Source organism: Haliotis rufescens, unplaced genomic scaffold (assembly GCF_023055435.1).
Source record: "Haliotis rufescens isolate VD_foot unplaced genomic scaffold, xgHalRufe1.0.p SCAF_8, whole genome shotgun sequence".
Classification (NCBI taxonomy): Eukaryota; Metazoa; Mollusca; class Gastropoda; order Lepetellida; family Haliotidae; genus Haliotis; species Haliotis rufescens.
The window spans coordinates 32,358,783-32,383,974 of record NW_025964372.1 but is presented as its reverse complement, the minus strand read 5'-3'; the positions used below and the strand labels follow the sequence as shown (position 1 = coordinate 32,383,974).

General features: G+C 41.1%; 1 protein-coding gene across 1 annotated transcript in view; it reads left to right on the top strand.

Moving 5' to 3' along the window:
• The window catches only part of LOC124115979 (DENN domain-containing protein 1B-like), a 56,075-nt gene extending 39,369 nt beyond the window's left edge, over positions 1–16,706 (top strand). Inside the window, exons 18-22 of the mRNA XM_046477163.2 lie at positions 2,611–2,664; positions 3,396–3,503; positions 4,565–4,620; positions 6,233–6,392; positions 8,866–16,706. Coding sequence (XP_046333119.2) covers positions 2,611–2,664; positions 3,396–3,503; positions 4,565–4,620; positions 6,233–6,392; positions 8,866–9,939 — 1,452 coding nt within the window. The 3' untranslated portion in view covers positions 9,940–16,706. The remainder of the gene's footprint in view (positions 1–2,610; positions 2,665–3,395; positions 3,504–4,564; positions 4,621–6,232; positions 6,393–8,865) is intronic.
• Positions 16,707–25,192: the final 8,486 nt, after the last annotated feature.

The following is a 25,192-nucleotide window of genomic DNA, read 5'->3' as shown; positions in this document are numbered from 1 at the left end:
CCTTGCCTCGGGAAGATCAGCTGAACCCTGAGTGAACTTTGACCACCCAATCTAAAAGAAGGATGTGTGGGTTCTTCAGCCAATCAGATGTCAGCTTTCCTTTACCTCTTCAGTTGGAAAGTCTATTTTAACAAAGTAAACTTGTACAGAACCCAATTATTCCTTCGATAAGGGGTGTTCTGGAAGCCTAGTGGTTGAAGCGTTCGCTCATCACGCCGAAGACCTGGGTTCAATTCCCGACATGGATACATGTGAAGCTCATTTCTGGAGTCCCCCGCTGTGATATTGCTGGAATATTGCTAAAAGCGGCTTTAAACCTCACTCATTCAATCACTCCATTTGTGTTGCACACTGTTGTTTTTAATGTGTGTTTGTTTTTTAACGTAGCTCACAGCAATATTCATGCTATATGACTGCAGCCTGTAAATAAAAGAGTCTGTATCAGACAAACCAGTGATTCATATTATGAATCAACGATGACACATTCAACCAAGGCGCCGAGCCTGACCACCTGGTCCATAAAGTCGCCACGTATACGACAAGCATAGGCTGCTGGTAACCCACGAGGGGCGGCTGAAAAGTCTTGAGACGAACTATCATGGACTGGGTTGATGAAGTTGGTTTCTGATTATTCCTAACTCCGCACCTTCTTCTAACAGAGCTCAGAAAATATATTTGTGTAAAGTATCCACAACAATATGATGTCGCAGCCTTCATGATACACTTTCGGAAAAGGTCGTTTAAGTTTGTTCCGAGATACAGAAATCTGATATGCTTGTCTGTATGCCTCGATCACACATACTGAGAATTTAGAAGCCTCAGTGCTGATTGGCTGGATTCACCTGCCTCAAACTCCTATAGTCATCCTCAGATCTTAATGCAGTGAGGTATTGTATAGGAGTAAAAGATCTGATTGTAATGAGATTGTGAACAACAAATCCAAGGGATACTGTTTTCATCAATCTTTTTTCACAACTGGAAGTATTTTGCCCAACTACTTCCTCAATTGTGATGTATCATCCTCATGAGTGAAACCTGTATAATGGCTACCATATTGGACGTAATAAGCGCCCACAGCGACATTTGCTAAGATATTGGCTAGTGAACAATCCCAATTAGCACCCCTTCCGATTGATCAATGTACACAAGACTTATTCGCGTAACGAAATTTATCTTATAATTTTTTTTTCACCAAAATAATATTCTAATAAGAGCCCCCTATTTCTAATTTTGAGAACGCCCTGGGCGTTTATTACGTCGAATTCAGTAATGCTGTGCCATCTAATTTTATTATGTCATTTATCAGTAAAGATGAAAGTTTTGTCTTATATTTGAAAACAGCCATTTAGTTCACGAGTTTTTCCATATTCCTGCTTTTCGTCTGCTGGAAATTGCTTTTGAAATTTATCCAGCAATACATTTGTATCACGGGAAGGTTCCTCTTTGTCATGTTTGTCAGCATCACATTGTGGACCCGGGAAGATTCCGGGTTAGAATAGGTCTTCAGCAACCCATACTTGCCGTAAAAGGCGACTATGCTTGTCGTAAAAGGCAACTAACGGGATCGGGTGGTCAGGCTCGCTGACTTGGTTGATACATGTCATCGATCCCAATCCTGTGGATCGATGCTCATGATGTCAATCACTAGATTGTCTGGTCCAGACTCAATTATTTTACAGAGTGCCGTCATATAGCTGGAAAATTGCTGAGTGCGGCGTTAAACAACAAACAAACAAACAAGACAAAACAAACGTCACATTGTGACATCTTGGACTAAGGCCATTGGTGACTTGCTTCTTGGGTCAGGGCTGAGGTCTTCGACTTGACCAACACCAGGAAACAAACACAGGAACAACGGACAAACATAGCCTGATACTAATAACTTTGCACACTCCCCCTTCAACATGTAACACAGTCACAGCTGTTCATGCTCATAAATCACACAGGGTGGTTGGATAGCCCAGTGGTTAAAGTGTTGGCTCGGCATGCTGAAGGCCATGTTCGATTCCCCAAATGGGTACAAAGTGTGAGGCCCATTTCTGGTGTCCTTGACGTGTTATTGTTGGAATATCGCTAAAATAACTGTTAATACTCACTCACTGAAATAATTACACAGCTGACTGATTAATTATAACAGTTGCCATGGTTACGGAATAACATGAAATATAAATGTTAATTATATTAATTGAAATTAACTACTCCATGCTTTAAATGGTATAAAATAGAGTATGTATGTGTGTAATAATAGCTACCATTGCTTACTGGGTAAAATGTCACAATACTCGTATCTTGGATGCTGGACTTTTTTAACCACAGAGATGGGATTACTAGAGGGTAACAGCCACGCCCAAACTACTGGGAAATACCGTAAGTCAGATAGACCCAGTAGGTCTGTGAAACTATGGTAGATAGATCAACATAATAAAATTTGTGTTCCATTTTGAATCATGCTTGTCTGCCATTTTGGTTTAGCGTTGAACCCCTTGAGGGTGCTCAAAGGGTACTTATGGAACCAAATAATGTTCCACGACCATGTTTATGTTCTGGTTGCCTTGGATTCCAGAGATATATTTGTCAGCACTATATGTAGATGGTGTATGTGTTTTACAGATGAAGCACCAGGGTAAGAAGGCTGTTTCCGGTATCAAGGCAAGATTAAACGAGGTTAGTCCTACAACAGTCAGTTGACTGATTAAAACATGTTTTTATGTTTTAACATTTGGCATTTCTCTTGTAAACAGTGTAAACATGTGTCATGTTTCTTGCACAATTTAATGATTTTTCTTTCCTTAGGCTAAAAAAAAATATAGTCTCTGTTCTCAGGGACTGCATCATCAGAAAGTCTGCCGCATGTTTCGTTTTTATTTCCGTTTTCCAAAAAAATCAAAAGATCATAATTCTTAAAAACAATGCGATCCACTATAGCACGCAGTTACTTCCCTTTACTGCACATCTCATGATATGATAATGGCGGCAATAGGAGTTTGTATGCATGTATATTTAGGGAGGCCATTTCCGATGTTGGTGGTACACAACTGTTTATTTGGTTATGTACTAGCTTGAACAAGCAAACAAACAAAATCACCAACCGCCCGCACTATTTTTTCAAGTCATTGCCTGAGAACCAATTCTTTTATTTTTTTAGCCTTATATTGTAAAAACAGTATCAGTTTTCTGTTGACCTGTTAAGATTTCAAGCTTTTTTATAAATATAAAATTCTTGTATAGAATTAATCAACTTGCATTTGTGATGTATATTTCAACTGAATTAGATGCGGTGGTATGATATGACTTCCAGAACATTCTGACCAAAATTTGTTTCTTTGAAATATTTGTAATAGTATTTTTCTTTTAAAATGCACGAATGTTTCAAGAAGCACATTGTAATGTGACAGATTAACGAGAGCACAAAGAACTCGAAAGGTCTCCGGATGGGATCTCAGCGCACACCTGACCGACAGAGACCAGCCACTATCATTGGACCGACCATAAAGGGCTCGCGGGTAAGCTAAATAGTAGGGTTGTGTATTGGCAAAAAGATTGTATTGTGATCTGTATTATGAAATATTGGGAGCTAAAGTGTTGAGAGTGATTGACACTTATTTTACATGCAGATAATAATTTCGTTACGCGATTTTGATCAGACCATTCCTAGACTTGTAGTCCAGCCAAAATATAACTCCATAATTCCAGCCAAGTTCGGCAAGGGTGGAAACTTGACTTTTATAATCAGTTAACTCCCTTGCCTCAGGGAAATGGGAAAGTCGCTGCCATTTTTTAGTCATAGATACAGGAGAGATAACAACGTGAGAGCAAAATCACTTCCTTATTTCCGATGTTTTGTCAATCAATTACGAAGGGAAACATCATTTGTGAACAAATTTCTGTGTAGATTTTAGGTTAAATCATACAAATTACAACAAGACTTGTTTTCCCCCGCCCAACAAAGTTGGCGGGGGATATAGAAACGGGCTCCGTCCGTACGTCCGTCCGTCACGTTTCTTTTCCGGAGCATAACTCAGAAACCGTTCGATATTTTTTTATCAAACTTTGCAGGTCTGTCAGGTTCATGATGAACTGGTGCCTTTTGCTATTTAGAAATTTTAGAAATTTTTATTTTTAACGTTTCCATGGCAACAAGATGTACTTAGGTTCTTTGAGGGTAGGGTTCGTTTCCTGAGCATAACTCATAAACCGTTCAATATTTTTTCATCAAACTTTGCAGGTTAGTCAGGTACATGCTGAACTGGTGCCTTTTGCTATTTAGAAATTTTAGAAATTTTTATTTTTTACGTTTCCATGGCAGCAAGATGGACTTAGGTTCCAAACTCTTCTTTTTTTTACAATTTCCATGACAAGTTCCACCTCGCGTGAACTCGGTTAAAAAAGGTTAGGGTTTGTTTAGATTTAATTATGTCATAAATTCTGCAACAGGGGCGTGGGATATAGCCACATTAGTGGCAAACTCTTGTTGTAATTGTTTTTCCCCAACATAAAGGTGAAGAAGCTTTAAATCATTGGCTACTGGGAGTATGCCTACTTACTGAGTTCTTTCTTCTTTCAGCCTCCAAGACCTCCGCCAGTGTCAGCTGCCAATCTCAGAGCAAAAACATTAGAGAGGTAACATCAGACTAGGAGACAAGTGCTACATTTCTCATGCTGTGATAACTCTTGGTTTCATTTTGGGTCACAGGTGACCCGGTTCGCAAAACGGTGTGATTTGCTGTACAAAGTTGTGTCCCTTAGGCGTACCAGAAACCTATGATAGTGGGTTTGAATCCTGGTTTGTCCTGATTATGTTTCTAGGTTTGTTAGCTCCATACCTATGCTTCGTGGTTTCACCAAAGTGGTAAACGTCTGAGACCTGCATCACTTTGGGCTTGCTTCCTACAGTAAGACGACACACATAGATTTAACTGGTATACTATTAAAAGAGGCATTAAACTCAACTCACTCACTCATCTCAAGGATCATGTTGGTTCATTAACCAATAACAGCAAGGCATCTATGATCTGTGAATAAATTTTACATTTGCAGAAATATGATAATAGTTTTTTTTCATTTATACTTAGCAATATAAGACTTAAAAAGAAATTATGAAGAAATGTTATTTTGCGGCAATATGACAAATAAGAAATGCACAATGAAATATTTTAACAAAGATTAACATTTTTACACACACACACACACACACACACACACACACACACACACACACACACACACACACACACACACACCCCAATTGCGTGGATCAATGCTCATGATATCAATCACTGGATTGTCTGGTCCAGACTCGATTATTTACAGACCATCGTCATATAGCTGGAATATTGCTGAGTGCGGCGTTAAACAACACAAAACAAACAAACTTAGCTGAAACGGAGGTAGGTGTCATTTCCGGAGCAGAACTAAAAACCTGTTCAAAAGTTTTCATCCAGACTTGGTACAGTATTAATCAGAGGCTGAATTGGTGCATTTTGCTATTTAGGAATTTTTATTTTTTTATTTTTTTCCACTCTCCATGGCAACAATTTTGACTTTGACTCTATTCATAGTAGTGTGTTTGTCTGGACCATATCTCTAAAACTAATAAGTATTCTTTCATGAGACTTTGCACACACAGAGACCAGGTGGTCAACTGGTGTATTTTGCTATTTAGGGATTTTTAGTATTTATATTTTTTCCATTTCCATGGCAACAAGTTTGAATGGTCATAGTGATGTTGTCCGGACCATATCCCTAAAACTAATAAGTATTCTTTCTTGAAACTGTGCACACACAAAGACCAGGTTGTCAACAGGTGCCGTTTGCTATTTAAGGGAGTTTAGTATTTATATTTTTTTCCATTTCCATGGCAACAAGTTTGACTTTGTTCATATTGGTGTGTACTTGACATAGAAATACAAACTTCCGGATCCCAATTCCATGGTATTGTTTTGATAGCTCAATAACTACTCTTGTATAGGGACAGACAGATTAGATAGAAATTCTTTCATCAAGATTGACTTAAAGTAACAGTCAGGTGAGTTGTTCTTTCAAATTTGTGGGGGTGGGGTCAATTTGTCATCTTCTGATGACTCTTGTATGAACTTGCAATGATGACAGAAATTTACGAAAATTTCCAAATTTTCGTAATCATTGCAATTTAATACAAGAGTCATAGCATGGGAGGTTTTCTCTCAGATGCTTTTTCTGTCTCAATAACCCCAAACTTCAACCATATTTTCAGGCCAACGACGATGTACAAAGTGCTGGACGTCCCTGAAGATGAGTCTACGACAGACGATGACCCGATGTCAACATACCAGCGTGTAAGCTGCAGCCTCCTGTCCGACCCAGAAATACAGCAGGCATACCAACGATCTCCCACCTCCGAACTCTGTGGAGAGGTCAAACACATTATTACACGATACATAAGACAGAACACTATATCGTTTGGTCTTGGGTATCTCTCCCCCATAAGTAACCAGTCCTGCATGGTGCCATTATGCTCTGCAGCCAGACCACTGTGATGATTGTTTGTTTTACAAATCTGCTTGACCTGCATGTCCACACGAAAAGACTAAACAGGAAACTAAGAACATGTTGATTGGAGCTTAATTACGAGATGAATGTTAATTCAGTAACCGAAGAATTCAAGTGGTTTATTTGAAAATTACATGTCAAGCTGGTTTTAATTTCCTAGAATTTGTTTTGAAAAATATGAATAAAGAGACATTCAAAATATGCCACTCAACCACACCTTTGACTGAGGATGACTATGTTCGTCCTCAGCAAATGTGGAGTAGTGTAGTCATTTTTAATCAAACACCACATTGTATCTTCTTTTTTTTCTTTCATTTTTTTTTCGTTTTTTCAAAAGATAATAGAGGCTCGTATGTAAAGCAAACAAGAATTGGTCTGGCTTAAGTAAAATATTTACTCGTATCTCATCCTTTAACACTGACAAAAAGGCAAATCACAAGTCTTTGTCTGGAAACTAATAGCTCTTGACTCTTCTAATACACATATTCTCGACTCACTACAAGAGAATGAAAGGCCAAGAAAAGATTTGCTGATTTTTCGGAGAAGATTTTGAGGAGAAGGTCATGCTTAATGCAGGTTGCGGTTTACTTGTCCTGTCGGTGGTCATGGTTGTCATGGTGATGGTTGTCATGGTGATTAGGACTCTGAGGGCTAGGAAAAAACTAACCAGAATAAAAATCCAGAGAATAAATATCGGACAAAAAAGATTCCATCAATTGTGATCACTGGTGGCAATGTTCACATCTGTTTACAAAGTTTTCTGTGTATTCATAATCGTTTTGGAACAATGTAAATTTGTGAGAGATTTTGGAATTGTATTGTCAATGTGGGATTGCTTGTCGGATTGTGATAGCAGTGGTTACAAAGTGTGGGTAACTTTGTGTTATAAGCATCCCAAACATTACACCTGTTGTAAGCATGTGCTTGCGGTTCAGGAATATATTCACCTAAAACTTTAGGCATGTGCAGTGGCAGACATCATTCCTTGCATCCAAACACCATTGTCTGGCTAACCAATTAAACTTTTCCCAACGTAAACAAATGCATAAAGCTAGTTCCAACCGATTTGATAATGGCCAAAAAGTGAATTTACGTAATACGTAATTTATTTTCATATTTTGATACTTTGTATTGTAATTCGTCCAATTACTAGTGTACATTATAGAAAATACGGGAGCACGGGTGGCCCAGTCACTAAGGTGCCGCGATTCACTGTACAGTGTTGCGTCCCTTGGGCACCTATGATTGTGGATAGAATCCCAGTCCAGACCGATTATGTTTCTAGGTTTGTCAGTGCTACCTGTGCTTGTGGGTTTCACCAATGTGGTAAACGTCTGAGACCTGCATCACTTCGGGCTTTTCTCCCACATTAAGCTGACACGCCGTGATATAACTGGAATACTGTTAAAAGCGGCGTTAAACCCAACTCACTCACTCACTTATAGAAAATACCCATATTTAATTTCTTTTGACAAGTGTCTGTGAGTTATCTCCCCTTATTTGGTGTTCGAGTCCTTGAACTATGCCTCAAGTCTATCTATACCCATCCTGTACTCAAGTATCTGTCAGGCCTAACACTGTTGGTAGTTTTGGTGGTGGTGCAGCTTAATGGTGTAGTGGTAGTCGTTTAGAGTTATGTGCCCTTGCTGACGTAGGGGTACCCCAGTGGTTAATCATTTGATCTTAATACCTAAGGCCTGGGTTCGATTCCCTTTATGGTTGCAATGTATGAAGCCAATTTCTGTTGTTGCACGCTGTGATATTGCTGGAATATTCCTGAAAGCAACATAAAATCAATTATCTTATTTGTAAATTTCTATCTTGTTTATACGTTTCCAGGAAATTAAATGTTTGTAACTCATAATGATAGTCGGTTCCATGTGTCATTAGCTTGGTGTGGTAGATCATGCGCACATGGAGCGTACTAGGTCATCACACAGCAAACTCATAAAATCTTTGAATCAAAAATGTGTTTTAAGCCTAACCCCAGGAGGTTTCTATATTCCCCAGGGGCGGTCGGGTAGCCTAGTGGTTAAAGCGTTCGCTCGTCACGCCAAAGACCTGGGTTCGATTCCTGACATGGGTACAATGTGTGAAGCCCATTTCCGGTGTCCCCCGCCGTGATATTGCTGGAATATTGCTAAAAGCGGCGTAAAACCATACTCACTCACTCACTATATTCACAATGTCAGTGTAATCACACAGTCAGTCATGCAGCCTTCTTACTTACACTGACTGCATTTCCTACTAACATACCCATTCCTCTATCACAATTTCACATTCACTGATATGTGCCTTGTTATCCATCTCCCATTTCAACTGTTTTATTTTCTTCAGCAAGCCAGTGATGACTCCTCAGTGGAAACTCCCTCAAGTGGCTCGCAGACACCTGCAGAGATGGAGGATTCTGGGATACCATACATTGGGCTGAACTCAAGCCCTGCGCCACAAGTCACAAATGATACTCAGGCAGAGTTGTCTCCCTTACCAAGGTCCTCTCCTGTGATACGAAGGGCAAACGGAGCCCCTAGTATGGTTATTCAAGGACCTCCCCCGACTGCTGCCCCTAGGTCAAGGTCGTTAAAAATCGTAGGTCCACGTCCTCCACCACGACCATCAAAGACTAAACCAAATGAGGAACAATTGATAAGATTTGAGTCGATAGAGTCCGAGCCTGAAACTGTGTTTGATCCATTTGCAGTTAGTAATACACAGTCACCTGCCAGTCAAGCAAACCTAGCTGATGATTCCTTCGAATGTTCTCCAGGGTTTGATAGAGGGAGGCCTAACCGAAGTTCGCTCATAAACCGGTCACCTGCATTCCGAAAAACAGGACACGAAACGCCTGTACGAAACTCCTACAAACCGGACAATTCACCCGAAAATTCAGAAGTCGAAGACCCAAAGCTGCTATTCGATCCTCTGGCTGGATTCGACAAATCAATTAACCCAGCTCTTTCCAGTCTGTCAAACCCCACTAGCCCGAAATCCCCGTCATTATTACAAGAATGGTCATTCAGCCAGCTGACCAGCTCCCCAGTGGTCAGTCCGCCCCCAAGACCACAACAAGGCACCATGTCAAACCCTGCGTACAACATGACAATGCCACAATCCATGAGGAACCAAAAGCCACTGATGGCGCCAAAACCAGGGCAACCGCAGTTTTGTTCAAGTCCTCTTTACAAAGACCCCAGGGTGTCGAATCCGTTGTATGTTGGTATGACATCGAACAGTACCTCTCGGGCAGTGAGTCCGACTCCACCTGCTCCTGTTCCCCCAAATGACCCTTTTAAAGACATCGGTGAACTGAACGAACTAGTTCGGTTGAGTATTGGTCCTCAGATTACCAAACCAACGAATATCCCGCAAGGGGAAACCAGAAAGAGTCGTACATGGGAGACATTCGATTGACGTGCATACAGAGCTATATATTGACTGTGATATATTTCAGTTGTTATTTTATGTGTGTACATCGTTACATTTGTACGACGTTATGTGTGTACGCCAATGACCGTATACACCATTATGTGTGTATGGCGTTTGTGCAGGATCACGTTGCTGCCTGATTGGTCTCGGATTCATGTGGTACTCCATTGTTGATAATCATTGTTACTTCTTGTGTTCGTGTTACCATGGTTACCTATGTGTCAGTCTGTTATAGAAACTATACAGGTTATGTCTGTACAGGTTATGTCGTTTCTGTAAACTGTGCATTGAATCAACTCATGTGAGGCTGACTTGTAAATACAATAGGCTGTCAAACAATAGAAATTAAGATTCTATCACAAAGGAGATGTTAAGGTGTTGTCATTCTTGTAAAATAAGATGAATATATAAACAACATTAAATTCGAATGAAACTAGAGTTATCTCCTCCTGTTGGCCTACTAGAAATAAATTCATTAAAAAAATACATGCCTTTTGATTTTCACCCTCTGAAATATAGGTTCTAAAAGTTGTAGTTTTGTTCCAAATTTGTAAAATTATCAATTGATAAGAACTGTAAGCCAAATAATGAAGAATAAATTTCCCTAGTAATGAAGAATGTGTTTTAGGTGCTTTGGACAACAAAGATAAGCATTTCAGCTTCGAGGAAGTAAACAGTGAGCACTGTGTGTTATTGTAGATTGCACTGAAACTTGCCTCTTCGAGTGGTTAAACGCTGGTTGTCTGGTCGTCTGCTATGATCGTCATGAAGTATTGTGTAATTTTGATGTACCAGGCTGTAAAATAACACACAAAGATCTCATTTGACATTTGACGGGGGTCCGTGATATCAAGACGTTTGATGTTTGAATGAGGTGTATTTGAATGAATTAAGTTTCTGTTTCCTAGATGAGTAGTTTAGTGTCTCATGTTTTAGACATTATTTGTGTCTGTACAACAATGTTGGTATCATTACGATAATGAGGGTTCTTCAGTTGGTTTTGTTTTCGACTATTATCTAGACATGAATCTGCTCAATTAAGTTCAAGGAAACCTCGCTGATTTACATGTGACTAGACTATCGCTTACCGTAGTCTCAAAATATACATAATTTTGATTGAAACAAACAGCTCCATTTAGACTGAAAAGGAGCCCCAGTGAGATGGGTGATTCGGGAACTGTTGAAAATCTAGACTTGCCCCATTTGTAATATTTAGGGCTATAGCATTACAATAAGGGCAGGGTGGAAGGGGAAATATTCTACTCAAAACAAGTTTAGGAACACCCGTTTTGACAGATTAACATCTAGTATAGTAATATGGAAAAAAATGGGTCCCCCTTTCTTCTTTTGAGTAGTATAAAATGGTTCAGGGACTGTTAGACAGACTAACATCCAGAGTATGATTACGGTTGTGAAGGGCTGTAATCTTCAACTGCCTTCATTTAACATCTGGGGCGGTCCGGTAGCCTAGTGGTTTATGTGTTCGCTCGTCACGCTGAAGACCCAGGTTTGATTTCTGACATAGGTACAATGTGTGAAGCCCATTTCTGGTCCCCCTGCTGGGATATTGCTGGAATATTTCTAAAAGCGGCATAAAACCATACTCACTCACTCACTCACTCATTTACCATCTGTTTGTGTCTCAGTTGCATTTTTCGAGTGACTTTTTCCAAGATACCTCCTTGCATTAACCCTTGTGAACTAGTTTTGCACTGAACACATCAACTAGGTAAATCAGTTTCTTCTGAGATGATGACTAGAATTTATTTTGTTCTGCACAGTTAGTATTATGATTGTAGACCATGGGGATCAGTTTTAAGATTAGTGTTTACAGTCTTATCTTTTGGGGAAATATTTGTTAATCCCTGGTATCAAAAGGCGTCTGTAAGTATGAAAACATCACTGCTGTAAAGGGGCACCCATAGGTCAGACAAGTAACACTGACAGACCATGGTGCTCTTAAGGATTCCGTGCGAACCGAGGTGCCGTTGTGCAACGTAACCTTAGCGCAACGACTGTCGTAAGTCTGTTAAGGTATGGGAGTTACAATCACCTTAACGCTAAGATTGCTTAAGGATTCCGTGCGAACCGAGGTGCCTTTGTGCAACGTACGTAACCTTAGCGCTACGACTGTCGTAAGTCTATGTGAAGGTATGGGAGTTACGACCACCTTAGTGCTAAGATAGCTTTGGACAACGGCACCCAAGTTGTTACGTTACACTGTACCTTGCTGGACAATGTGTGACATTTACCTTTATCATATAATGGAAAGAGGTATCACATTCCCATAAATATGCAAATGAGATCAGTAAACAGGAACTACTTTCAGTAGGCTCTGTACATCAGTGGGATGTTTACTTGTCAAAACCTGTGCATCTCATTCCCAAATATTAAGATATGCTTTCCTGATGTGTCAGTGTCTATGTCAACAAACATGGCTGCATGTCATTTGGCACTACATCAGAAATAAGGCGATTTACTCAGGCATTGTATTCCTACACTATTTCAGAAATTACCCAATGTGAATGAAAACAAGAAAAATACTTTTTGTCAAAGGTTGTTTGTTTGTTTGTTTGTTGTTTAACGCAGCACTAAGCAATATTCCAGCTATATGAATGCAGGTTGGAGTGGTCTGGACTTGATAACGTACAGGCCTCTGTGATTTTGCTGGAATATTGCTGAAGGATTCATAAGACAACAATTCTTCACTAGGAATGAAGTGAAATATAGGCTGTGACAAATGCTAGAGATCCAGATATGCTGTGTATGTGCGTACAATATGTAAAACACATTACCATAACATAATTAATTTTGGTGCCTGTGTACAAATACAAATACACACGAAAAATTAAAAACCCAGTAGTATAACACAACACTGCATAATTACCCCATGTAGTCTTTTCAGATAGACTAACATCTAGTCTTTGAAATCAACCTATTTTACAGATAGAAACAGTTGTTAAATCATAGTTGTGAAATGTAATAAAAAGGAGCCCAGAGACTTCCTTCATTTTCAGACAAAAATATAGTCTCTGAAATGAACAAATTTTATGGATAAAAATAGTTGCTAAGTAATAGTTATGAAATATAATAAAAAGGAGCCCAGAGACTCCCTTCATTTTCAGACAAAAAGATAGTCTCTGAAATGAACAAATTTTATGGATAAAAATAGTTGCTAAGTAATAGTTATGAAATATAATAAAAAGGAGCCCAGAGACTCCCTTCATTTTCAGACAAAAATCTTGTCTACTGATTTCCTGATACTGCAGTTTTCTAGACTTGCTAAATATTATAGACTTGCATGGGCTGTATTGGATATATTTGTTTCAGGGTCTGTATGACAGACTATCTTTTCAGCTTGCATAGCTATACATCTTTACAGATATTTACTGACTGATATTGTAACTTAGACATGTATTGCTGTTGTGCTCATGTGACGCACTTGGGGAAGCTAATGAACAGGTGAAATAGAAGCCATTGAGGCAGAGCTACTGTAAAGAAAGGTCCTCTCATTGGTGTAACAATACCCACTATACTGGATCCAAGTGAGCAGAAACACATGGAGTACCCAAAGAATATTATCTATACCCCATGTGTTTACATGTGAGTAATAGGCGACTTACGAGATCAGGTCGTCAGGCTCACTGTCTTGGTTGAAGCATGTCACCGTGTCCCAATTGCGTGGATCATTGCTCATGATGTCAATCACTGGATTGTCTGGTCCAGAATCAATTATTTACAGACAACTGCCTTATAGCTGGAATATTGTTGAGTGTGGCATTAAACAACAAATTTACAAAACAAACAAACAAACAAACGTGTGTGAATACTCAGTAGCTTATAAAACTGTCTGGAGCCTTGAAATAGCAAGTTTGACATGGTATGAGTATTATTGTTCATGTGAATAGCAAGTTTGGGAGGGAAGAGACTGAACACCTCAATAATTAGATAAAATTTAATAAAGGTCATAGACAATACGCAGGAAATACTATAAGTTGTCAACTCTCTAGGGTTATATGGTGTGATGTACCCTGTGTTTGAGTCTGTGTACCCCAAGGCTCGGGGTACATAGGCTCACACACAGGATACATTACACCAATGCCCCAAATGAATTGACAACGAATTTATCTCACCGACATTCATTCATACAGACCCAGAAATAAAATATCTGAAGTTTCACTGAGTAAAATGCTTTGATTCAACCATTTTGACAGCTAGCAGATGATGCATACAGAATTAATTCCCTTTACCCAATGCATTCGAATAAGCATCGGTCCATTTCAGCTCAACGCGAGATTACCTAATGTGTGTTCCGATTAATATATCAGCGGGATGCATGGAAAATAATTGCCCTCTCCTTAACCAATTAGAAGCTAGTATTTTAATGTAAGGTGAGATAAAATATGTTATAGAATGTTATGAATTATTTTGCTATGAAGGAGATGAAGGTGCAGAATGCATCATATTTTTGTATGAAGTTGCAGTTACTGTGTGAAGAGAGCACTTGTTATCATGTTACTGCTCTGAGTGTTATAGTCAATTGTAGGATGGTTTAAACTTGTTTGTGTTACATTGAAGGGAAAGGTCAACAACCACTTACCTTGATCTGTAGGGAAATTAATGGGACTGAAATATGTTATGGTGTAATGATTCATTAAATATATATCAAAATCGTACAGGCACAGTGATATTAGCTCAATGCTCTTTCAGTGAGAGAGATCGTTATTTCAACTTTTGTGATCACCTGAATTTTTCTTCATCATCATCATGTGTATGGCAGGTACATTTGTCTTTTGATTCTATATTATGAGATGAGGGCCTTGTCCCACAAAGCAGTCTAAGCAGTACAACTATCATAAGCCAGTGGGGGGTACGGGTGACCCAGTCGTTTAAGGCGCCACAATTCGGTGTGCAGAGTTTAGTCCCTCGGACACGCCAAAACCTACGATTGTGGATTCAAATCCCGGGTTGCCCTGATTATGTTTCTAGGTTTGTCAGCACCATAGGTTTCACCGAAGTGGTAAACATCTGAGACCTGTGCCACTTCAGGCTTTCCTCCCTCAATAAGCTGACATGCCATGATATAACTGGAATACTGTTAAAAGCGGCGTTAAAACCAACTCACTCACTCACTCATAAGCCAATGTTAAAGCATGGGAGATACAATCACCTTAGCGTAAAGATCGCTTCCTGGAAGCGGGCCCTGACCAACTTTATGTCCTAGTGTAGACTTTGTACGTCAATAATCCCTGGTGAAATCCTTTTGTCAAAAGCTGTAGTGAGCGACTTCCACATCAGTGCAGTCAATCACAAGGTCACATAAAATTTTCTGTGAAGGGGGGTGGTGATTGGAGGGGAAAGGGGGTGGGGGTACAAAATGAAACATGATGCAGCGAAACGAGGGGTATGAAAAAGTTATATAGATCAGTCTCTCTTTCCTCCTCCACCTCTTCCTCCTTTACCTTCTTCTCCTTGTGTTTACTAGTGTCGGAAAGTTTGAAATATGTCCCACCTGTTGTGAACTAAAATTGGGAGGATCTGGTGATCGGGTGTTTGCCTTGGCTCAGTGTCTTTGTGCCTCATGGCGTAATTTGTTGCTCACCATTTCAGTCACTGGTTGACCTGGGCTCATTTGCACAAACCCATCTCAGCCATCTTAGCGTTACAACAGTCATAAGTCACTGTTAAAGTATGGGAGTTACAATCGTCTTAGCGCTAAGATACCTTTAGTGCAAGTGGTCGCTGGAACCCATTTCACAAAGCGATCCACAAATCATAGCGCTAAGACAGTCACCTCAGCTATGATTGCTTTGTGAAATGGGGCCCTTGCCTAGACTAGATAACTTACATGCCACTGTGATAGTGCTGGGGTTCATTTAGAAGATTATTCTCTTGAGATTAACGAACACATAATAGTGACCTCATTTCACCATCTAGATATGTGCTAAACTTCGAAACAATTTGATTAGACTACAGGTGAAATGGAACTTCAATTGTCAAGGTATCAAGTTACCATGATTACAGGATAATGGTTACATTATGTCGTCAGGGGGTGTACAGTTGAACCCTTTGTCTCCAACTCCTGGGGACCAGAGAAATAGTATAACTTGTCCAGGGTTTGACACATCACACTCGACCAGATTGACGTCAGAGTAACATTTAACTTATTTGTAATTCTTTGTACTATAAATTGACTAAGAGACAACCAGGAATTTGACACCTCCCTGTTTCTCACTTCTAGGTTAGGGCGGTTGGGTAGCCTAGTGGTTGGAGCGTTCGCTCCTCACCCCGAATACCTGGGTTCGATGGGATACATGGGTACAATGTGTGAAGCCCATTTCTGGTGTCCCCTGCCGTGATATTGCTGGAATATTGCTAAAAGCGGCGTTAAACCATACTCACTCACTCACTTCCAGGTTAATTTTGTGATAAATATAGTAAGAGTTTGCCAGGACCCGGATGTGAGTTTGACACAACCATGAATTTGGCACACCCGACCGAGTTCAAGACATGGTTTGACTGTATTTGCTAAGCTATCCAGTTGCCATGGTTGCTGGATAATTATTATGTTATCCCCTGGGTATATATATACTTAACTGTATATTGCATTGTAAATAGCATCTTTAAGATAAATCTGAGCTTTAAGTGAAGCTGTAAATGCTCGATGGGTTCTGCAATATGTAGCATAGTGTACTATAAGTCAAGTGCATTTGTTGTGTGTAGATATCAATAAATAAACAAGTGCACAGGTGCGTCCCTCTTTGTTGTTTGTATGCTGAAACATCCAGCACCCTGAGAAGACTCGAGTTACATGTTTTGTTTGTTTAACGCCGCACTTAGCAATATTACAGCTAGATGGCGGTCTGAAAGTTATTGAGCCTCGACCAGACAATCCAGTGTTTGTTTGTTTGTTTAATGCCACACTCAGCAATATTACAGCTATATGGCAGTCTGTAAATAATTGAGCCTGGACAAGACAATCCAGTGTTTGTTTGTTGTTTAACAAAGCACTCAGCAATATGACGGCGGTCTGTATGGGGCTGGACCAGACAGTCCAGTGATCGATGTCATGAGCATTGATGCACACAATTGGGATACGATGGAATGCATCAACCAAGTCAGCGAGCCTGACCACCCTATCCCGTTTGTCACCTCTTACAACAAGCAAAGTCGCCAGACAATACAGTGAACAACAATACAATATTGTGAGCAACAATGTGCGCTGTTGGGGTAAGATGATACACATCAACCAAGTCACTAGCCTTACCATCTGTTCCAATTGGTCATTTCTTACAACCAGCATCGATTGCTGGGGACCTATTCTAACCCAGATTCCCAAAGTTACGCTCATGATATCAACAACTGGTATACGTGGAATCTCTACAGGGATCTGGGGTTAGAACAGGTACCACCATTCTATTGCTTGTCGTAGTTGACTAGATTGGAACAAGGGACAGGCTTGGTGACTTGGGTGATTGTATCATCGTAGCCAACAGTATGGGTCAGTTCTCAGAATATTTGTTTTTTGTTGGGTGTTTGATGCCACACTCTGCAAAATTCCAGATGTATGGCAGGGACTTATGAAAAGTGGACCAGACAATCCAGTGATTAATATTATGAGCAACGATATATTGTCACCAAATCCGACCAGCTGATCGCATAGGTTGCTAGGGACCCATTCTAGTCCAGATTTCTAAATTCTGCCCATGATATACCTGTTCCGGACTTGAATTTTTGCAGGAGCCCCATATATTTCTGAGTGAGTGTTAAATTGTATCTTTTTTCATCTGACTATTCAGATAACCTACATATGAAGTAGGCAGATTCATACAGTTTGCACATCGGTTTTTCGATTCATACCTCAATGAACTGAAAAAAATACAGTCAATCCTTAAATACTGTCAAGGTGTGTCACAGATCTATTTATCTGTGCTGTTGGGGCTTGTCACAGATCTATTTATCTATGCTGTCGGGGCTTGTCACAGATCTATTTATCTATGCTGTCAGGGCTTGTCACAGATCTATTTATCTGTGCTGTCAGGGCTTGTCACTGATCTATTTATCTATGCTGTTGGGGCTTGTCACAGATCTATTCATCTATGCTGTCAGGGCTTGTCACAGATCTATTTATCTATGCTGTCAGGGCTTGTCACAGATCTATTTATCTGTGCTGTCAGGGCTTGTCACATCTATTTATCTGTGCTGTCAGGGCATGTCACAGATCTATTTATCTGTGCTGTCAGGGCTTGTCACAGATCTATTTATCTTTGCTGTCAGGGCTTGTCACAGATCTATTTATCTGTGCTGTCAAGGTGTGTCACAGATCTATTTATCTGTGCTGTCAGGGCTTGTCACAGATCTATTTATCTATGCTGTCAGGGCTTGTCACAGGTGTATTCATCTATGCTGTCAGGGCTTGTCACAGGTCTATTTATCTAGGCTGTCAGGGCTTGTTACAGGTGTATTCATCTCCAGGGTTGCAGTAGTAACCTCAACAGCTGCCCCGACAGATGACAACCACCTTCACATGACACATCCCGACAGATGAGAACCACCTTCACATGACACATCCCGACAGATGACAACCACCTTCACATGACACATCCCCACAGATGACAACCACCTTCACATGACACATCCCGACAGATGACAACCACCTTCACATGACACATCCCGACAGATGACAACCACCTTCACATGACACATCCCGACAGATGACAACCACCTTCACATGACACATCCCGACAGATGACAACCACCTTCACATGACACATCCCAACAGATGACAACCACCTTCACATGACACATCCCCACAGATGACAACCACCTTCACATGACACATCCCCACAGATGACAACCACCTTCACATGACACATCCCGACAGATGACAACCACCTTCACATGACACATCCCAACAGATGACAACCACCTTCACATGACACATCCCCACAGATGACAACCACCTTCACATGACACATCCCGACAGATGACAACCACCTTCACATGACACATCCCGACAGATGACAACCACCTTCACATGACACATCCCGACAGATGACAACCACCTTCACATGACACATCCCGACAGATGACAACCACCTTCACATGACACATCCCGACAGATGACAACCACCTTCACATGACACATCCCGACAGATGACAACCACCTTCACATGACACATACAGACAGATGACAACCACCTTCACATGACACATCCCAACAGATGACAACCACCTTCACAGGACACATCCCGACAGATGACAACCACCTTCACATGACACATCCCGACAGATGACAGCCACCTTCACATGACACATCCCGACAGATGACAACCACCTTCACATGACACATCCTGACAGATGACAACCACCTTCACATGACACATCCAGACAGATGACAACCACCTTCACATGACACATCCCGACAGATGACAACCACCTTCACATGACACATCCTGACAGATGACAACCACCTTCACATGACACATCCCCACAGATGACAACCACCTTCACATGACACATCCCGACAGATGACAACCACCTTCACATGACACATCTCGAGAGATGACAACCACCTTCACATGACACATCCAGACACATGACACATCCAGACACATGACAACCACCTTCACATGACTCATCCCGACAGATGACAACCACCTTCACATGACACATCCCGACAGATGACAACCACCTTCACATGACACATCCCGACAGATGACAACCACCTTCACAGGACACATCCCGACAGATGACAACCACCTTCACAGGACACATCCCGACAGATGACAACCACCTTCACATGACACATCCCGACAGATGACAACCACCTTCACATGACACATCCCCACAGATGACAACCACCTTCACAGGACACATCCCGACAGATGACAACCACCTTCACAGGACACATCCCGACAGATGACACATCCCGACAGATGACAACCACCTTCACATGACACATCCCGAAAGATGACACATCCCGACAGATGACAACCACCTTCACATGACACATCCAGACACATGACACATCCCGACAGATGACAACCACCTTCACATGACTCATCCCGACAGATGACAACCACCTTCACATGACACATCCCGACAGATGACATCCACCTTCACATGACACATCCCGACAGATGACAACCACCTTCACATGACACATCCCGAAAGATGACACATCCCGACAGATGACAACCACCTTCACATGACACATCCAGACACATGACACATCCCGACAGATGACAACCACCTTCACATGACTCATCCCGACAGATGACAACCACCTTCACATGACACATCCCGACAGATGACAGCCACCTTCACATGACACATCCCGAAAGATGACACATCCCGACAGATGACAACCACCTTCACATGACACATCCAGACACATGACACATCCCGACAGATGACAACCACCTTCACATGACTCATCCCGACAGATGACAACCACCTTCACATGACACATCCCGACAGATGACATCCACCTTCACATGACACATCCCGACAGATGACAACCACCTTCACATGACACATCCCGACAGATGACAACCACCTATACAGGACACATCCCGACAGATGACACATCCCGACAGATGACAACCACCTTCACATGACACATCCCGAAAGATGACACATCCCGACAGATGACAACCACCTTCACATGACACATCCAGACACATGACACATCCCGACAGATGACAACCACCTTCACATGACTCATCCCGACAGATGACAACCACCTTCACATGACACATCCCGACAGATGACAGCCACCTTCACATGACACATCCCGAAAGATGACACATCCCGACAGATGACAACCACCTTCACATGACACATCCAGACACATGACACATCCCGACAGATGACAACCACCTTCACATGACTCATCCCGACAGATGACAACCACCTTCACATGACACATCCCGACAGATGACATCCACCTTCACATGACACATCCCGACAGATGACAACCACCTTCACAGGACACATCCCGACAGATGACAACCACCTTCACAGGACACATCCCGACAGATGACAACCACCTTCACATGACACATCCCGACAGATGACAACCACCTTCACATGACACATCCCGACAGATGACAACCACCTTCACATGACACATCCCCACAGATGACAACCACCTTCACAGGACACATCCCGACAGATGACAACCACCTTCACATGACACATCCAGACACATGACACATCCCGACAGATGACAACCACCTTCACAGGACACATCCCGACAGATGACAACCACCTTCACAGGACACATCCCGACAGATGACAACCACCTTCACACAACACATCCCGACAGATGACAAACCACCTTCACACAACACATCCCGACAGATGACAACCACCTTCACATGACACATCCAGACAGATGACAACCACCTTCACATGACACATCCAGACAGATGACAACCACCTTCACATGACACATCCGGACAGATGACAACCACCTTCACATGACACATGACAACCACCTTAACATGACACATCCCGACAGATGACAACCACCTTCACACGACACATCCCGACAGATGACAACCACCTTCACATGACACATCCCGACAGATGACAACCACCTTCACATGACACATCCCGACAGATGACAACCACCTTCACATGACACATCCCGACAGATGACAACCACCTTCACATGACACATCCAAACAGATGACAACCACCTTCACATGACACATCCAGACAGATGACAACCACCTTCACATGACACATCCCGACAGATGACAACCACCTTCACATGACACATCCCGACAGATGACAACCACCTTCACATGACACATCCAGACACATGACACATCCCCACAGATGACAACCACCTTCACAGGACACATCCCGACAGATGACAACCACCTTCACATGACACATCCCGACAGATGACAACCACCTTCACATGACACATTCCGACAGATGATAACCGCCTTCACATGACACATCCCGACAGATGATAACCACCTTCACATGACACATCCCGACAGATGACAACCACCTTCACACGACACATCCCGACAGATAACAACCACCTTCACATGACACATCCCAACAGATGACAACCACCTTCACATGACACATCCCCACAGATGACAACCACCTTCACATGACACATCCAGACACATGACACATCCAGACACATGACACATCCAGACAGATGACAACCACCTTCACATGACACATCCAGACAGATGACAACCACCTTCACATGACACATCCCGACAGATGACAACCACCTTCACATGACACATCCCGACAGATGACAGCCACCTTCACATGACACATCCCGACAGATGACAACCACCTTCACATGACACATCCAGACAGATGACAACCACCTTCACATGACACATCCAGACACATGACACATCCAGACACATGACAACCACCTTCACATGACACATCCAGACACATGACACATCCCGACAGATGACAACCACCTTCACATGACACATACAGACAGATGACAACCACCTTCACATGACACATCCAGACAGATGACACCCCTATGTGGAATAATTACCAACAAGCACTGGTCCAAATTGAGTTTTTATTGGTAAATGCATATTTACAATATTTCTAAAACATGAAATATTTCATTTCAAAATTGAAAACATTAAAACATTATTAAAATATGAATGAGGAAAAATGCAGTGTATTCCAATTGCTGGGCAGTGATATCTAAATAATAATTCAAGGTGATCCCAACTGTTATTGCTGAAATGGGATTTTGCCTATGAAAACAGCCTTCCACTATAGCATGGGACTGTCTGACAGCATGACGCTTTCACTGAGGAATTATACAGGATTGACGTTAAGGGCTGCTCGTCATCATCCGCAAAGCGGAAAAACTTCATTACATTCAGATTCAAACATTCTGATGAACATGAAGCTTATTGCAGTGTTCAATGTTAGGCCATAATAAATTCACTGTTACCTACAAACTGGTAGCGGGACGATACACCGATAAATCAATGGATCATGATTCTATACTTCTCGACACAACTATCGATCACATTCACATATTAAGTAAAACACATAAATTTTTACCTTAAAATTTTGCTTAATAAATGTTACACCAAACATTAATTAGTAGTGAAAATTAGTAGTGAAAATGTAAATATTTTCATCCTGTGCATCATACTTGACACTACTAACTGTAAATCCTTAGTGTGCCAGGTATATTTGGCCATCCTGTCTATGAAAATGATGGCTCACGTACCACAGATAAGAGCACATGCAAGTATCGTGATACATATCGGATCGTGAGCACGGTATCGTGACACGCATCGGATCACACAGTTGGTGTATCATCCCAGCCCTACAACAAACTCTACTTTCTTTCCTTGCTGAGTTAATACACAGGTGCCATTTGTCTTAAATAAAAATAAAATGCCTCCTTCAAATATTTTAATATTTGGATGAGTGAGTTGGCCTATATGGTGCTTTTAGCAATATTACAGCAGTGGCACCAGAAATAGGCTTGACACATTGTAACCATGTCAGGAATCAAACCCGGTCCTTCTGCTAGATAAGCGAATGCCATAACCACAAGGTTATGCCACCACCCTAAAATGTGTATGAAAAGGTAATACAGAATTTATTTTGGTCCTAATTTCATATTTCGCTGCAGACAAAACATGTATGAAAATATTGAAATTGTAGATTATTTAGCTATCAGAATATTCATAATATATTGGTCTGAGAAAAATTATTCCCAACACATATTTTAAGAGACAGAGACGGAGAACATGGGAACGAGGAGATCTTTGTATCTAATGTCATATGAAGTAAAATTGGCTTTGAGTATCAAGTTATTAAAAACACAATTCATCCCAATTCAAGGTGAAATCAATCAATGAAAATAACTGAATCTTAAAATTGTCGAGTAAAATTACCAATTTCAGTGAAACACTTTTCTTGTGAACGGTGATAACATCAGGTCTATTTCCAACCATGCAGATTATTTCAGTTCTTATCTTATTCTCCCTCGATCATCCACTTTATCATCCAAAACTGGGCCCGACAGGAGATCTCACATGGGTGACATCAAGCCATAGCAACATTGCAGATAATGCTGCAACGAAATTGCATCACAATGCTTTGCAGACCATTGTGATGTCATTGGTTACCATGACGTAGCAATTAAATGACATCACTCAGGCTCTGCTGCTGAAGCTGTTAGCACTATGTTTTACACATAAGACACTGCTAATTACTGTCTTCAAACTGAAAAAGTTGGAAGAATAATGTTGGATGACAAATAAAATCTCACACCGTGTCTTTTGATAACAAATATATCAACACTGGTTAACATATTTGATATCAAATGACACTCAGGTGAGATTCTCTATGTATCATACCTACCGTATTCGACGTAAGAAGCGCCAAGGGCGCTCTTAAAATTAGAAATAGGGGGCTCTTATTAGAATATAATTTTGGTGAGATTAAAAACTAGGTTGAAAAATTGTAAATTTGTGGTTTATGCTGACAGCCTGAAATGATATAAAAGAAGAATCTGTGCGTATAATACACGACAGATATATTTTTCCAGAATTTAATTGCCCATAATAAGGGTGCATATAAAAAACGAGTGCGTATTATACACGAATAAATAAGTATTGTGTACATTGATCAATCGGAAGGGATGCTAACTGGGATTGTTCACTAGCCAATATATTAGCAAATATCGCCGTGGGCGCTTATTATGTCGAATACGGTATGTTCTATCACGATGTCTACCCTGGACCAATTTGCCACCTTAGCTTCATCTTTAGGCAGGTTTCAATGACACAATGCTTAAAATAGCCATCCAATCAAATGACACTGTTCTACCATGATTTATTTCCATCTCACCTGTACTCGTACTCGCTTGCCGTCGCAAATACAACTGGAACATCTTATAACTGTAGGGGTGTGTCATTTCAATACACTGAGGTCTTGCACAGATGAGGCCTGCGATTTTGAATGTAGATATATGCTGAACAGAAGAACAGAAGAGACATTTTGACTGGTTGTTGATCGAGAACAACTCTGCACTAAGTTAGTAATAATAATAATAATAATAAGAAGAAGAAGAAGAAGTCCATTTGTATTGCTGAAAATCATGCACAAAGCAAATTATTATCCCGGTCAAAGGATCAGTGTGTACATGAACTTATTCTCAGCTTTCTAGGGAGTATAGAAGGCGTAAGAAGGTTAACAG